This window comes from Nylanderia fulva, unplaced genomic scaffold (genome assembly GCF_048542155.1).
Source record: "Nylanderia fulva isolate GAGA-0341 unplaced genomic scaffold, ASM4854215v1 Scaffold8, whole genome shotgun sequence".
Classification (NCBI taxonomy): domain Eukaryota; kingdom Metazoa; phylum Arthropoda; class Insecta; order Hymenoptera; family Formicidae; genus Nylanderia; species Nylanderia fulva.
In genome coordinates, this window is record NW_028190916.1 from 1,602,658 (window position 1) to 1,621,424 (window position 18,767).

Sequence of the window (18,767 nt, forward strand, 5' to 3'; positions counted from 1 at the left end):
CTTCCGCCAATGAATCCATCGATATTCATGTAGCGGGATAAATTGATCGTTAGCTTTATGCTGACGTATTTATACGAGAGATGGAAGGAGATGATGTTGCATTTGCATTCATAACATCAAACATTAGAAGAGAATTATCTCGCGTATTTGTTCATTCAACGCATTTAAAATATCAATTATTATATATTATTTTAATACGTTTATTTTGTTTAAATAAATTTATCAGGATTACACACACATCCTATGCTAATTATTTTTTATTTCCACGAGAAATCACGGAATAATGCAATAATATAAGTAGAGAAAACTCGGAAATGATATTTTATTCCATATACTAAATTTATAATAATTTATTCTACATATAATTCAGTAGAAAAAGATTCCAATCGGATTGTCCTGTTTCTTTAGAGCGCCGTTTTATCTAAATGCGGAATTTGACGAGATATGCGATACCGAACGCTATAATCGTGGCATAAATCGCAAGAGCATGAGAGAAAAAAGGGAGATCAACCGAATCGAAAGGGCGATATGGGAAATGCTGTCGACAAATCTGCGATCGATAGCGTTAATTTATGTCGCGGCCGATGGCACTTCCTTCGAAGACTGCTGGTAAAAATCTGTAAGAGCTCGGGTAAGAGCTGAGAAATGCTGCCATATATCAACGTTAAGCCGCTCCGTCAGACGCACTCGGATATTATCGTGAATGGTGCTGATGGATACTGGGAGAGAGAGAGAGAGAGACTCTTCCATCTAGCACTCGATACAATCTCGCATTATATTCGAGAAAGTGCACGCTTATAGCACACGCGTATAAAGTTATCAGTCGGGGAACTATCGATAGTATCGACAGTATCGGTAATCCCTTCCTATGGGCAGGTAATGGGTATGAATAATCTCTTCGCACCACGTACGCGAGACAACTTGCGAGGGTTTAGGGAAAGAGGAGAAAAGGGAAAAGGAAAAGAGGAATAGCGCGTAGGAGGAAGGGCTTCTTTCAGCATCGCCCGTGTTCGAAATACTTGAACGTGCTTTCACGCCTGAATTCAAATCTCTGTAGAGGTAAACGCTACTCTCAACGATATTCATGAAATAGCCACTATGAGACACAGTAGACGCGGATAAAATCAAGTGAAGCGAAACCCGACGGAGTTCGCCGATGATGGGCCCGAGTAAATCCTGTCGGCCACTTGAAGAATTCCGCGTATATACACCCTCAACGCGTGCGCGGCATCACGCTAGATTAACTTTGATAAACGGATTTGCTTACCTTCCTTGCGCGCCGAATTTTCGCGCGAATACTGTTAATTTCACGGGTCTAAACCTTTCAATCTGATTGTCTCGAACGAATTTGACTCGCATTTACTATGCAAATGTGTGCGTGTATGTATGTATAAACCGATCGAAATTCATGAGTCGGAATGGGAAATAATCTCACGCTTCCTGCCCGCGTATTCGTACGTGCATACATACATATATACAAAATATCACGTATCCGTGTTATATCGACGAGAAACGTTACGTATTAAGCGGGCGAGGTCAGAAGTCGCGCGTGCAGGTCGATAGGCGAGGGGTCGAAACGGACCGGAGGGACAGGAGGGGAGGGAAAGCGGCTCTTTAATCTCCGGCTCTTCCGACGATAATCTTTCTCTGCCAACGTAATTGCTTAACCCGTGCAAGTAATAAGGTTATCCCGTCGGCCGTCATCGATCAAGCCCTTTAAATCGATCGGATTGGCGAATCCCGTCGATGTAGCGCGCGATTCGTAAGGTCGGAAAGATGGGAGGGGTATGAGGGAAGACACCGAGAAGATATAATGCTCCTCTTCGGTTCGATCGAGCGAAGACCAGTTCGCGTACACGTACATAAAACGAATCGCCCGCGGTCGTCGAGATTTTCTCCTCGGCCTCTCGCTCTTCTCCCTCTTCCTCCTTCTCCTTTGTCACTTCACCACTCTTTACAGTTTCACCTTCGGCCCCGTTGAGCTGTCTCGCTTCATCCTGCCTCTCATCTCTCTTGTCTCTTTCATCCGCGTCCCCTTTTTCCTATAGGCGCCCGTTATCTAGACGAGCCGCGGTACACTCAAAGCGGATTTGGAATATCTTCGTTGTCGAGTATCTCGAAGACCCTCTCCTTTATTCGCGCATCCCATTCCGATTTGAATCTTTATAGAGGTGAACCTTTACAATGTAAAACCGGGGCTTGGGGATCTTATGAGAGGCGTCGAGGATAGTATATAAGATTCATTTAGAGCAGATTTTATCAATAAATATTTCTTGTTTCTTAAAAGCGCGAGAGTGGCAATTAGGTTAAAAGTGAATATTATTTCTCATTAAGAGAGCGAAACAGAGAGAGAGGGAGAGAGATCGGGTAGTCACTCGCCTGAGGTTAATGTACCGATAAGTCGCCGTCTTCTAACGAAGAGCGCGCATCCTGTTACAGTTGCCTGAATAGGGCGGATTTAATCAGGGTGCACGACGGAACGGGTTCAGGGGCGCCCACAATAGCCGTGCTCTGCAACCAAGGAGCGGAAGTGGAGGTACTCAGCACGGGACCAGACATCTACGTCGAGTTCGTCGCTAATTCCAACTGGCCGGGCCAAGGCTTCAAGGCGAAGTTCCAATTTCAACCATTGGACGACGCGCCGCATCCTGGTCAGTAACGAATGACGATCACTCTTGGACATTACGAAAATTCAACCCACCCTTGAATCGTTCCTCGATCATCCTTCCCTCCCATCCTCTTTCTTCGGTCTTATACGCATCGCTTCGTTTTGCGATGTATAAGACCGCAGTCAGGTGCTTCCGCTACCGGATGAATTCCCTAAAGCCACGAAGACGAGCCATTAAATTATCCGTTACTTCGCATCGTACGCTAGCGAAGCATCTCTTCGCTCGAACTCACGCGAACCATTCATCCATTGATTGTCTACCTCTTTCATTTGCATAGCAATATTCCGTTATTATGCAAGACCAGCACGTTCGCAAATTTCGTGCTTCTATTAACAAGGACAACATTAATAATGGAGATTAACAATACCGATCTCTTCATTCGGACCATTCAATTTGACATTTATTGCTATTTGACATAATCGTAAAACTTTTTTTCTTCTATAAATAAGTATTTTTTACTTATAATAAATTTTGTGTCTTCGTATATGAATATATGTATGTATTTTTATATAATTATTTTATATTGTTTTATACACGAATATCAATTTTTGAACTATCAATTAGAAGAAATTGATCAAATCGGAGAGTAATTGAATAAAAATCAATTATTAAATTTAATCGATGAAAATAAATTATAATGAAGCGCGCGCCGGATCACAGACTCGATCGATACCGCAGTTTCAAGCGAAATAAGTTCGAAAGCTCAACGTAACGTGTCGCTGTGCTGAAGTACGAAAGCGCCATGAAACAGAGCTTTCTGCAAGCTTTCGGTAATGCCGCCCGGAGCTTTTCACAGTCGGCAAGGAAGATTGTGAAGCTTTCCGACAAACCGTAATACCCAGAGACGATGAGAATCAGCTTGCCCTGTGGATACTTCTATTGCTAGCTCGATAATCATGATTGAGACCATTCAACAATATCTTGCCCAAACATTTGGACCATTGAATTTATCCTTTGATATATTACAATGGCTTTTGACATTGCCATTGACAGATATATAATGACACAATGAACGAGATTGACTGTTAAATGATAATAGAGTTTCCTGTTTAAATTCGATATTCTAGATCATTTATCGTTACCATCATTCATCGTGAAACAACGACAAAACGTGCTATGCAAATTTGATCAATTCCAGCACTTAGTCCTTATTCTGATACATTTTGATGCAACGCTCTGGTATTTTCCAGAGTAAGAGCACAAGCAAGCCTTTACGTATTTACGGGGTGATGAATCATGCGGGTGGGTCCTTTGTGCTAAGGTAGATTGGCCGCGGTCCATCGCATACGCAGCTCCCTGTTGTAATTAACGGCACTGTATATTCCAGGGATAATTACAATAATGTGTTTCAGAGCCGGACAAGGTCCCAGGAGCCGTTACGGGGAACCCCAGGTACTCGGTCATCGGACCAGCTGTCAGCGCTACGAGTAAGTATAGCATGAATGCGATTTATCACTTTTCTTAATCAATAATTGTGTCCCATGGCACGCTCTTCCTCTTCCGGGATAGATAAAGCGGCGGGTTAATAATGCAAGATGAGGATGTCACTTGTCGAAGGGAAAAGTGACATACGAAAGTTACTTTGGTTTGGCGTGAAAAAAGCTTGAAGACCTGCATCTCGATAAGCGAGACTCGTGATCAATTTATAAGAGTTTTTCTCGCTTCGGCTTCGTAGGAAAAAAAATTCGTACACTCGCGGGACACTTCTCTCGAACGACTGAAACGTAATCTGGAAAAATGTGAGGAGGGACGAAAGGGAAAGAAACAGGATACCGCGATGTAAAATAAAATTTTACTCTGTACATAACATACTTCTATGAAGTCGGAAAGAATAAGTGTAACGCCGACCCCCGGAGGATACATGGTACCTGTCGTTGTTTAAAGGGATTATTTTGATGTCTTCAGCGTGAAACGCGCGTCGGCGTGTAGAAATATGATTTTCCCCGGGGAAGAGGTCCCACGGCACATAACTTCTAACGTAACGCAACGGCATATAAACTTTGTGAGTACTTTGCGCCCGTGGAATCATCATCCCGTATGTTACGGCGACCGGCGTTGAAAGCACGGACGGACTACGACGAACTTTATGGCTTTTTCATGAAAATAAGATCTTCGTTTTATATCCTAAGTATTCGCCGTAAATACGCTTGACAAGTAGCTCCGCTCTCGATGACCTAACTTTCGTTCAGAGTTCAATGTGCTGTCTCTCTTTTATTGACACACATAATGCGAGTTCAGTTTAGCTGCATTTCAATTGTAGTTGCGATATAGTATCTATTATGTATTATGACAAAAGAGGAATAAGAGCTGAACGAGAAGAGAAAAAGATAAAAAAGAGATTGCGTTCTAAATCTATTTAATTCTTTGGATTAAAATATACATATATTATATTTTTGACAAACTTCTAATTTAAAAAATCCTAAATGCTCGTACGGTTCTTTAATTAATACATACATTCAAATCATTCCTCTATATTCCCGGATTTAACTCTGATCTCAATTTGTACGTGGAACCCTAGACCTCAACGTGTTTACTCATGTAAATCTATCTCCTAATACGGGTGTACAACAACAGCGGCGGTAGAGGGTAGAAACGCGCGTTGCAATGAGAGGCTCTAACCAGCACAACGGAGTCATGAGAGTGCTTGAGGCTCGAATGGTAGCTGCCACCCTTATGAGACACCGAAGCTTACGCGCGCGAAGGCCGATCTCGGTCCCTGTCTTTCGACCCGCCCTCTTCATACGACACGGTTCGGTTTACCGTAAAACATGACGCGCGCACGATGTACAACACTTATACATGCTTATACTGATACATGCTTTTACCCATCCGCATATTTTTCTTAGCTACGCTACGATTCTCTGCCCGGAGCATTCTGAATTATCCGCGCAGCTGCGTTATAGACTGCGTCGTAGAAAATGTATCCGCTGCATTTCAGTCGCATTTTCTCGAAATATGTCTGTAAAATCTAAAACTTTAGTCGCACTAAAAAATTTAACATCAATAAAAATTTATATATATATATATTATATATACATATATGTATATATATATATATATATATCACAGATATTGATTAAAAATTGTATTTTTATTGGATTGTATTGCAGTTTTGATAAAATTGTTTGTTTGTGCAAAACGTATATTCATTGAAAACTATAGACAATAATCGTGGTAAAATATCATAATAAAAACAAGAATGAAAAAAATTGAAATCTACACAATCGTGTAGAATAAAACGTAATATTATTTGTTTCGTTAAAGTAAGAGAAGACCAGAGCTTTCAAACTTCAAAAACTGTAATAATACAAGTTGATTTAGCATATAAACGAACGATATGAATGCAGAAAGCTACGAGCTCCTGATGAGTAAACTAAGTAAACGAACCAAGTTCATATCAACTGTGATAAAGTGCGGCACTTAATCGCTGAGGAATACGGGGTGTCGGTTTACGATGCTCATGTTTTAGTACAGCTTTTCTCTAATATCATACAAAATATAATAGAGTAGCATATACGCAAACATATATATATTTATATATGCGCGTAAACATACACACACACACACACACACACACATACTGCGTGGTAGTTTCGAGCAGCTCGGCTTTAAGTCGTTACAGGACGAGTTAATGTGGTAACAGGAAGAAGATTGAAATGTTTTGAAAGCCGGATCTCTCTTCTCTCCGTAGGGTTCTCGATCGTGGATCTCGATGGCGCGGCGTTTGCGCACCAAACAGTAATTACAGTAAAGTGAGAATGAGCAATGTCGTCGAACGAGCAAGTTTCATTTGCGTAATTGGATGGTTACGTGAAAATATCGTCGCTTTTCGCGCCGCGAAAGTGACCTATCCCCCTCCCAGCCCGAGGGAGAGGTCAACTCCCTCGTCTTTCTCTTTTTCCATCGAACCGAACTGTGCGTCGATAGGGCAATTACGTGCAGGAATTAAGTGCGCCGATAAATAGACGGAGAAAGTCGTCGTCTAAAAACAGCGAAATGTCACAAGTTTTCCAATTTTCCACGGGCAAAACAGCAAAACGTCGCGATCCACATCTAGAACATCCCCTTTCGCGAGGGGGTACGTTTATCGTACGAGAGGACGGAGCGAGTAAATAACGTCCGCCAGGGAAGGTAATGTTCCGCTAAACGTACATACGCATTAGCTCGCGGAAAAATAACGCGCTTTCCTCGCGTCGCGAAAGGATAATGTTCCCGCGCGATGCGGTAAATTCTGAATGTCCCTCTCTTTCTCTCGGAGAAAAAGCAAAACGGGAGACAAATGATGGATCGAGGACTTGGCAACTTACTCCCTCGTCCTCGCGCTTCGAGAGAGCGTGTACGACGCGTTATGAGCGCGCTCGCGCGATGCCAACTTTGCAAACGACATAACATTGTTTCCCGCTATTTTACGCTCGTCCTCTCTTTAGGACCAGGAGAGCGCGCTTTCCTGCGAGGAAACTAATAATAACTTTCTAGCGCGCGCGCACCCACCCGTTTTACACTTAAGACGTAAGTGTCGCAAACTTTCCGCGACTTACCGCGCGCGCATTCGCGATAACAAATTTCCCTCACTGCTATCAGCGCGATTTAATTGCCGATGAAATATCGTTCGCTCTTGTCGGGGGCGAGAATAAGAGGATTCTTCTTGACTTATGAGAATGTTATCTGGAAAGCAAAGTTGTATCGTGCGCGCGATTCGCGTGCTGCAAAAGATTCTCCCTTTACACTTCGATATCTAAATCTCATTTATTTATAAACGAGAAAAAGAGGGAGAACGAGGGTAAATTTTGCCAGCTCGATGGACCGATATCGCCGAAACGCTGATATATTTGTCGAATCTCTATATGTTATATATATATATGCATCTGAAGACTCTCGAGTACTGGCAACGGATTCGATGATGCACGCTATTCCATAATTGCGATAATGTGTGCCGCTATAGGGCAATGTATCGATGAATTCTAGATTGATACGCACAACTGCGGGTGCGGAAAAGGGGAGAAAGAGAGGAGAGGGGACTTATAATTTATGAACCCAAATGACAAATTTACATGACCGTAAGTGGAGCACAGGGCACTCCAATTTTATATTCTTGAATATTCACGTTATTCATCACGCTATGAATATGCACGGTCTAGCGCATTGCACACGCTTCTAGTTAAAAACATTCGACTAGCGTGTTGTGATCAGGTATACACAAGCGTATGCATAACGGTAAATTTCCTACATAATGGATAGCTGAATATCGATGCCGTATATATACACACATGCGGTTTCCGCACGATATAGTATGACATAACTGTTATTAATTTACTAATCAGCCAAATATCTGACAACGCTTGCGTTGCATCAGGAGGAAAGAAGTACGTACATGCCGCAGAGACCCGGACAAGTGTGTAATCCGCGGTAAATTACGTTATCACGAGTTCACCGCAAGTTTATAAGTCTCTTGAATCGGATGATCGTTCGCGCGCTCCCATTTAGGAAGATGGAATTATCGTAAACGCGATTACAATCGTAATGGATTTTACGTAATTAAATTGTTATAGGAGAAAGAGACGCAAAATGGAACGTGGGCGACGAAATGAACTTATAGTTGTCGACAAAGGGAGAGAGAAAAGGCCGCTTGTAAGTACGATATAATACGCGCTATCCCTCGTTCCTACCGGGCACGGGACATCCGAGCGCACACAATGAGGTTTGATCATAATATAACGTTGGTCATAAAGCGCGTCCACCTGCGTCTACGTGTCGGATGCAGAATGTCCACTCGAAACGAAACGACCCGACCCGTGATAAAGCGGGTGCTAAACTGGCCGCGGCGAAAAAAAGAAGAAAGGAAAAAGGAGCCTATTACCGACACTTGTCCGGCGTACGCGATCGCTGAAATTTACGATACGAATTACATTTTGTGCGCGCTTTATTCTCTTCCCCATCGAAGAAAGTTTCCTTAAGATCTCGTCGGACATTACAGCGGAAATTATTGCTGCGTTCACGTGTAAACTACTAGAGGAGGATTTAAGGGGAATATCAATCGGTCGCGAAAAATATCAACGAATTACAAAGTTCAGAATGAGAAATATCTCTCTTTTTTTCAAATACAAGAAAGTGAACAGTTCATTTCCAGTGGTTTGTACTTTTATGTTTGTTTTATACAATTCCTTCAAATTAGTCTATCGCGTAAAAATTTTTGCAAATTTAAATTGGAATTAAAATCTATTGTTTATTCAAATTTAAAGTTCTCTCGAATCGCAAGAAATAAAAATTCGATGCCGAAGTTAAATGAAAAAGATAACAAAATCAATGCAGCAAAAATTAAAATTGAAAAATTTTTGTTCATAGTAACTTATTGTATTGGAAAAATTGATTTTTAAAAATTTGCAAAAATTAATAACATCTATGTTTTCTAAACTCGAATCAATTTTCCAATTTTTAAAGTGAATTTCCGAAAAAAAGCCTCGTACAAAAATAACGTATTTTACATTTTCAACTTGTTTTTTTTTCTTTTTCATGTAAAATCATTACCTTCTCGATGGTATCGTCAGTAAAAAGGTGAGCCCTATGAATGACAAGTGTACACCATTAAGAAGTTATTCATAAACATTATGCAATGTCGGCATTAACATGTAACTGTCGGGAACGTCTCACCGCAAGAATCATATGGGACGCCGATAAATCGCCGCGGCTTGCGAGCGGTGGATCTCTGGCAGCGAACATCGAGTCGATTCGGCGAGACCGGTTATCGATTTCGAGTTGGGCGTGTGCGGTCGGGATATCCGAAATCGGGCATTCCGCATCTCCCCGGATTCGTCGGAAATGTATAAGATCCATCTCTCGCGCGCTTCCAGGGATTGACGTTGAAAGAGTCACGATTTACGTTAGCCCTTTTCTGCATGAAGAAAGAGAGAAAGAGAGAGACTTGGCGACCTCTTCCTTTGCCCCTCTTCCTCGTCCATTGCCCCGGAAACCGTAGAAATCTAATAGACCGCAAGCGAAGATGAGATATTGGTTCCCAGATCGGCCTCGATCGATGAAGTGTAACAGTCGCTTATCCATAGCATATCGTGAAATTCGATATTCAACCCTTTCTCCAACACAGCGCCAATACACACGCGGAACATTTTTCCGAGCGTTTTAACCGAGTGTTCGTCTCGACGATCGAATTAACAGCTCTTTCTAAATCCTTTTGCATGTCCATAACGCAAACGAGACAGGGATATATACATCTGACCGATGATTGAAATTCTCGCATTAATCTTCTAAAAGTCCCGCGCGAAATTGTAACGAAAACGTCACATTTGCACAATTAATGAACCGTGTATTCAAATCGTTACGAAAGAGTGCCGCTTACCGCCGTGCACGCCATTCGCTGATGATAAAGACAAACGAGTTGTCCGGTTTGCAAGTCTAGGAATTGGTCGCGTAAGCGTATATTCAACGCCCGGTCGCGCATCGATCATACTTTTTCAGTACAATTGTATAATTGCTGATGATAAATCAGTTTTCACAGGCAAGATAAAAGCCTCTCTCTCTCTCTCTCTCTCTCTCTATATATATATATATATATATATATATATCCATGGATCCATGGATATATATATATATATATATATATATATATATATATCGATTTTTATCTATATATATTGCATATATATTTCACGAATGTTAAATTCGCGAATATATTCCCGATGAATTATGGAAATATTTGGGGCAGACAATTTTCAATTATACGGTTATTATTATGCGAGTGTATATTAGTCATTTATTGCAACGTGATTAAAATGAATCGTATATCTATCGTTGCTTTAAAAATACTTGGCGTTCTGCGATTCTTTCGACCGCATCGTTGGAAAAATCGCCGAAAAGAGAGGCGGAAGCTTGTGAATAAATTTTAACTGAGAGGTGAGTTATAGGAGGACACATAACCCGCGCGCTCTGGTCGACGGTATCCATGGATTATTCCGACTAATGCCCCGCTCGAGACTTAACCATTTTAAATATTACTATCGAAATGCTTATTTTATAGCGTCGTAGCCCGATTCGATATGTGTTGCCGGTAGAATACGCGACATATTCCCGCAACTTGGCGCGGACAATCAAAGGAGCCCGAATTAATTTTTCAACCTGCCTTCTTCCCGCTCTTTTGAAAAGGATTCTCTCGCGTTTGTGCCGTGAATTTAAAGTTAAAGAATTCTCTCTGGGCCGACACAGTTAAATAGTAAATAAATATTTCGCGAGAAATAGATCCTGCGCGAGTGTTTGCTCCGAAAACATATAATACTATATATATATATATATATATATAGGTTCGTATTCTTTAATAGAAATATTGATTCAAGTGATTTTCGATATAATCTGACAACTTGAAACGGCATTGTCGAATTGTCATAGATATGAGCACCGTTACACTTGGAAAGCTGTCTGATTTATTTCAATCGCGTTCAATTTTAACGTCTCTCTCTCTTATCGCGTTGAGAAAGGATCGGACGTAAAATCGAACGTAAATCTGCGCTTTGGAGCAAATTTGCCGAGATAATATCGAGTCGCACCAGTCGACGGCAAATTTAATTAATAATTTTTAGCAGTATACCTCATATATCAGAGTGCGCGCTAATCTTGTTCCGAACTTTCTAATCCGCGCGAGAAGGGGACGGGAAAACACGAGGAGAAGAAGAAGCGTCGGTTGTGCGTCTTTGAACATTGATAAAGCGTATAACCATCCACTTGGCTGCGTCCGCCAATCTATACAGACAACTTCGCGGCCACTTCATCCGAGCATTAGACTCCAACGCCAAGTTTCCATTAACGTCGCGTTCGAGTGTAACGCTCTCTCTCCTTTCTCTCTCTCTCTCTTTCTCATAGAACTTCAAATATACAAGTTTTCGGAGCTCTTGGAAGAATTCTAATCTAGTGCACAGGAAGAGAAAATCATCTCTCTCCACATTTCCCTTCGTTCTGATGTAAGACGCGGGATAAAACATTTACGCTGGCGCTACACGATTTGCTCGATCATGAAAAAATCAGACTTTGCCCCAGGAGGGAAGATGTAGCAGTAAAGAGACGCCTAAGAAGCTCGCCGGAAGCTCGCGGATTTTACCGGCGACTTTTTCCGCGAACGAATACATTTATTACACGAGCGCGAGTTATTGCCGCGTAATCTTCGCGTCCGCCCCGAAAGTTTGCGCAAAACGCGACGCTATAACGCTTCGCGTTTTTTTGCGACGGTCCTGCAAAAGCCACGCGACGGTCGTAACAATTATCATTAGTTGCACTCGTGGAAGGAAGCTTGTCGCTGCACGGACGGAGATGGAAGAGAGAACGGGAACGAAACGCGCGTTCGGTAGTTTCTTTCGGTCGCGAAGTCGTCGTTCCGATAATTCGTCGCTACAAGAAACTACAGCGCGACAGAAACTAAAGTGCAGCGAACATTCAATAATCAAAAGCTCCCCTCTCTTTCCTTCTTTTTTCACTGCAAATGCGCTTCAAAGTTTGCGCCACTTTACGGTATATCGATTTAAAGCAATCCGGCAAGAATGATTCGAACGTGAATGATTTGGTCTGTGATATTTTATTGTGTTTTGTTGTGGTCATTTATGAATAAGAAAATGTGTGAAGATAGTTGAGAAACACGTTACACTATAATAAAATTTGTCCTTCTTTCTCTTTCATAGAAACACGTTAATTATTTATTTTCAAAATGTGACTATTTAATTTTTAAATTCAAAAAATATTGTTGCAAAAATACTCAAACAAATATTATTGTAAAAACGTTAGACAGAGAGAGAGGGGGATTTATCATTATTTTTGTTACGTAAATGTTCATTAAATGGATATCTCTCTTTTAATTAACGCTTATAAAAGATGATTACAAAGATACGTTTATTAATGGCATTGTTTCCCATTTTTATTCAAGGTATATTTATTTAATATTCAACACGGAAAAAACTTTGTGAAATAATATATTTTTTTCTTTCTCTTTCCCCTCTCTTGCTCTCTTTCTCTTTTTCTAACAAGTTTTAGTAGCTACTTCTAAGATATTAAAAAGCCTTTAAATTCTCGCTACAGAAGAATCGATTCAATACTAGCTAAAGAATTTGTAGATGAAAAGCACGCGACCATAGTTTTGGAACGTCTTATATATGTCCGACATCCTCCATTCAACCATTTGCCCTTTCAATTGTGTTCTCAAGCGGTGGAGTTTTGTCGTGATTTTATGATCACTATTTCAAGTTAAGAGGGAGAAATAAAAGTGTATCCCTCCGCCCCATTATAAAAGTCCGTAAAAACCGGATATTGCGAAGTTTAGCGGGGATGGCAAACAATGTTACGCAAACAGTCACGATCCTCTTGCACTTTTATCAGGTACAAACACACTCATACGTTAAACATTCACAGCTGCTCCCGGTAATGTGTGAGAATGAACTATATGTGCGTTATAAAAGTAAAAGAACTAATTTTAAGTACTCTACAGATGTTAATATCTCGACGCGTCTCTCTTATAATCCTTGTCAAATGCTTCTTGCCAAAATAAACGTTTCGCTTATTTCGCCGTGATTCTTCGTTCAAGAATAATCGCTATTATTCACGAAGACATATTGGTTAAACGTTATTGACTAAACGGATCGATGTGCATGTGTACGTGGACAAAGTGTATTATTCCTTAAAGTTGGCCGGAGCTATGGAAGGTAAGCGGAAACGCGCTCACGCGCCCGACGCGTCTTCCAAAACGGAAGTTTGAGGGATGATGGGGTGTTCAGTCTTGACAATTTCGAGGAAGTTGTGACAGTCTGTCTACGTTGCGCATGGATATCGAAACAACTTGGTGGCACAAGTGAACCGTCCTACTCGTGCGTTTCTCATCCTCTTGTCAGCTTTACTTCTCTCTCTTCATCTTTGTTTCCCTCCAACACAGCGAAAAAGCACAGTGACTCGCTAAACGAGCGAACTACTCAATATGAGAGCTCGATTCAAATCTGGATGCTACTGCGCGAAACGCTTAAATTCCTACATTACAGCGAAGAGCTTCGCTCTTCCGATATCTATTTTTCTATCTTTTTTTCTATGTCTTTTAAAAAAAAGAAAGAAAAAACGTGGGATTTGTCGTCCGGTATAAACTGCGCTTTGCAGAGAGAGAGAGAGAGAGCAGCTTCTCGTAGCGATTATCCGCTTAACCTTTTATGGCGCACGGAAGATAAAAATACGTGGGGAAAAAAAAGTTTTTCTCTACCGTGTAATAATGTCTACGTATAGAAGAAAGCACAAAATAGCGGAAAAATAGCGATATATGTTCTCCGAATTGACGGGAAACAGTACGGTGGCTTTTTCGGGAGTGGAGGAGGGTGCGCTCCCGGTCGTAGATAGCGGAGACGAATTTTGGTCGCGCGGGGGAGGATCAGGAGAGGCAGTGGCCCGCCGTGATTGCCTCGGCCGGAAGTACTTTCCGCGGGAGAGCGCAGAGAATGGATAACAGTCCAATAAAATCTAATTTAACCCGGACGGAGTACAAACTAGGGGATGATACATTTTGCGGTTGACTGACTCCAAGTTGCGGTGTAGCAGACGGAAAATAGAAACGGCGATGGGGAGTTGGCTCGCGAGCATACCGTTCTGCACTCATATATATACGTGCATATCTCGCCCACAAGCGCGCGCGTGTGTATAAAATCATATATTTATATATACGAATGTGTATAGCGCGCACGAATGTTGTAGTACACGAACCATCGGTGTACAACGCGCCAACGGATTGGCCACCTATGCATGCTGTTGGATAGAGAAACCGGGCGACTCGTGGGAGCGCTAGCCGCTCGGATACGATTGTAATTGGCAAGCCCATATCCTCAACACGTAATATCCTCGCTCTCGCTCGCGCCATCCCGTTCCCGGAGCTTCATTAATTCCCATTTCCAAACCTGGCCTTTTCTAACGCATCACTACTCCACACGTCCTTTCTATACTCGAGACTTCTCTGTCAACTTCGATCGACGGGCTTTAACCGTCGAAGCTCAAAAATATGTTTACCGTTTCTCAGCCTTTACCCCCTCATTTTTATCCCACCTTTTCGCCCTTTCTCGTCTCTCCCTCTCTCGACGTCTCTGCGCGCCGTGAAAACGTCGTAAATCCGTTCTCGATGTTATTTCTCAAATATCGCTTCCACTGCTAGCGCACTTCTCTTCCGTCGTGTGCACGTCAAAACACGACGTAAAGTCGTAAAGTCGTTTTCCGTCGTTTATTGGGCAGCATGAAGGACTTAATCCGTCGGAGGACTCGGTCTCGCGTTTAATCCGCAGTTGAATATCATAATTTTTTACAATACTTTACAGTCGTTTTACAGTCTCTTCCGTTCTATAAATCGTTGTCACTAACGATGCGTTATATAACAAATGGGGGAAAAAAACAAACGTGTTTCTTTTACGTGTTGACTGGCACTAATTAATCCGTAGGTTATACATTTTATTTGTAGCGCGTTTCGTTCATCACTCTTGTGCGAGGAAAAAAGTTGAACGCGTGTATAAACCACGCGCGATACAGGTATATCGATCGTTAATTACACGAAAATTAATTTATACTCGATACTATACACAAAATCCTTGCCGTCCTTCGCGAGATCCCTTGTCGTCCGTAATACGTCATTAACTCCGCGATATAGCTGAAATTCATTACTGCTACGCGAAAGTTAAATTATTGCTGGACCATAATTACTTCGCGGCACCCCTAAACTATGGATGGTAAAAGGATTACTTTAGATACCAGTGTCTGCTGACCTAATTATAAACAGCAGGGGACTCTGCCTAATACTTAATCTTCCTTATAACGCTTTTAATTACGCTATTATAATATCCGTGATCTAGTTATTAAGATGGAAGATCTTTGAATTTTGTAAAGTCAATCGTATTTGTGGAGACAGCATTTGAAGTAGAAAATAAAAATATTAACACAAATTATTATTTCTATTTTTTCTAGAAAGGATCATAAATTATTATTAATTGAAAATAATTAATGTATATGTTGATTAAAATGTCTTATACAAAGTATTTAATTAAGTTAATTAATTAAAAATAAATATTTTAGAAATATATTTCTTGTTATATAAGTTAAGTACTCAGTTCAAAAAGGATAATTAAACACTCCTTATATAATTAGTAAAATTGTGTAATATTATTTTTTACGAATTTATATATATATAACAATAAAATATTAAATTTCGTTCGCCAGGAATGAAATACTAAGGTAGTAGATATTAAACTGACTACACTGGCTGTCTATTCGATTTGTTAAACTATATTTATTGACGTTTCGACCATACGGGTTGTGGTCCTTTTCAAAATTACAATAGAAGCATTAATGAGTTACTGCATATCGTTATTGACATTTAAAAGTACGCTCCGGTGAGACTTAACTTAAGATCGGATGGTAAATTAACTGCGTTTCACTTGTGTCATCTTGCTACGACTGATATATATATAATTTCAATTCCATTTATTTTCCCATCATGTCTCCCATATCAATTTGTATTTTTATATTAAATCACGTTTTTACATTGTATAAAAAATGAAATAAAAGCATATTTGCTTTGTTACTCTTTTCTAATTATTTTCTTTACATTTAAAATATTTAAAATGGTCATTGCAAATTCGTGTAATCAGTTTAATTCATAATTGAAATTATTACGTTCCTAATAAATACCAATGTGTTATTCTCAAAAAATATACATATCAATTTTTAGCAATATTTTCTATTTAAAAGCGTAATACGCTACATTTAAATAATTATTTCCAATAATTCGCACTTGACACATACTGCTTACCACTTCCAAAATGACACTCAAGAATTCTCTGCATCTTTGATGGAGGGGATTTTATATCGACTTAACGTTGCAATCGCACCGACCGCTAAGAGATTGATATAAAACAAACGTCCGCAGGCAACGTCGACGATCGATGAGGAGGCGCCGCTCCATATTCGCGGAAACGCGTGCTGTGCATTTAAACGTAGATGGTTCCGCAGCGATTACTAATTCGCACGCCAGGCTCTTTATTAATTCGACGCGGCGAGAGCAATTCGTCGTCGCGCACGTACGAAGAGCAAGACCGGCCAGCGATCCCATTTTCGTCGCGGCTGACGCCGAGAATTACGAGGGCCAGACCTCCCCGGCGTCATAAGACTTTCATGACTTTGGGGAAACACGCGTGCGTCTCCATAACGTAACGTAGGTCAGCGGATTGCGAGTCTAGTCTACCCTTCTCTCCGCGCTCCCTTTCCCTCGTCAAGTCGCGTGCTTACCTTATGCACGGCCATGCATAATGTCTCGCATCTGCGAAAACGTTCACCTTTCGACCCGTAGAAAACTCCTCTGCCGGAGAAGGAAAGATCCCGCTAGCCATCACGGCACGCGGGCGAAAAAAAAAGGAGCGAGAACGAAAGAGCGAGAGAGACCGAGATGCAGATAGGAACGTAGCTTTAACAAGGAGGCGAAATAGAGTTACTGGAGGGCGTGGATGCAGAGTGGAACTTGAAGTAGGTTACTAGAGAGGGTGACTACTCGTTGTGCGCTCGAGGTACTTACGTGTGCCGACGTATTCAAGTTACCGGAACAAGAAATATTTCTCTCTCACACATATGGCCGGATATAACGAAGCCCATTGAATTTCTCTCTATGTCTATCGCGGTTGTTTACATTGTACATACAAATTACAAGTCAAATATCTTGGTATTATAAATTAGATATCTGATAGATATATGCCCTTTTTCGTAGTACGGTTTATAGGTTTGAGAGAAAATGATTTGTGATAATGTTTGTCGGATGGAGACGTTATCGAGATCATCTTCAATTGGATTTTTAAATTGAACTGCATTGTGATACCTATTGCACATATATCGATATTTTTCTAGTCATTGTTATTTCAAAAGTATTATAAAAAATCAAGTTTTCGTTGGATTTTTCATAATTTATATTTTTTTTATTATTATGGCATAAAATATTATTTGTAAAATAACATTTTCTGTAAAATCTTTACTTTTTCAATGACTTTATTTTAATATTTTTTTATAAATTGATTGATATGAGAAAAAGTATAAAAATGCATAATGGTTTTAAAAAATAAATATGCAACTGCACGTTACAAGCGAAATGTTGTACTTGTACAAAGGCTCATCGATCAATGTTATTTATTATTCTGTGGAAAATTTAACGAATATTTTAATGGAAAAGTGAGTACTTTACACGAGTTATTTCATATTTTACATTACAATACATCAAAATAAATTATAAAATATTTTGCAAGTTATTGATTTTTTGATGATTCTAAAATATTCTTACATACAAAATATGACTAATTGTAAGAGAGAAAATCTATATAGTAATAAATAGAACTTTTCCATTTTTTTGCCTCTTTCTCTTTCAATATCACTCTATAATAGAGGTATAAGCTGTAGCTTAAATTCTGATGTTTAATTACAGTCAACTATTCAAAATTAAATTGGATTCGATATTTTTTATTGCAATTTACGTTTTTAAGAGAAAAACAATATCTGAAAATACCTAATCTAAAATAATTTTTGTCTAGACAGCGATATTCAAGTAATTGCAAAATGATATATCTTATTTTTATAAAAGATTATACGTATAAATTTTATTGAAAAAAATAAGTATAGCATCTTGAAATCACTTGAATGTCGCTGTCTAGATAAAAATTATTTTATCAGATATAGTTTCTCTCTTAAAAACGTAATTGCCATAAAAAATATCGCATCCAATTTAATTTTTAATAGTTGACTGTAATTAAACATCTTAATGAATTTAAGCTACAGCTTATATTATAGAGTGATATTGAAAGAGAAAAGAGACAAAAAATAGAAAAGTTCTATTTATTACTATATACATGTATATAATAAAAAAAGAGAAAATATGCTTGTAACATGAATCAGCTGTGCATCTTATGTATATCGATTGATCTTTTTAAATAATGCAAAGGGCTTTTTAAGGAAGGCGAATTACATGAAAGTACAAGGTGAAAATATTGGCCGCATTAGGGAGTGGTCGAGCGAGACTTATTGCATACGTCGTGGACGGAATCGCGAGTAGGTTGGTTGGCT

At 40.0% G+C, this 18,767-nt stretch overlaps 1 protein-coding gene across 1 annotated transcript in view; it reads left to right on the forward strand.

The window, feature by feature from the left end:
* Sol1 (CUB domain-containing protein Sol1) overlaps positions 1–18,767 on the forward strand; it is a 269,862-nt gene that overhangs the window by 127,461 nt on the left and 123,634 nt on the right. The window contains exons 7-8 of the mRNA XM_029311762.2: positions 2,440–2,651; positions 4,022–4,096. Of these exons, the coding sequence (XP_029167595.1) occupies positions 2,440–2,651; positions 4,022–4,096 (287 nt within the window). The remainder of the gene's footprint in view (positions 1–2,439; positions 2,652–4,021; positions 4,097–18,767) is intronic.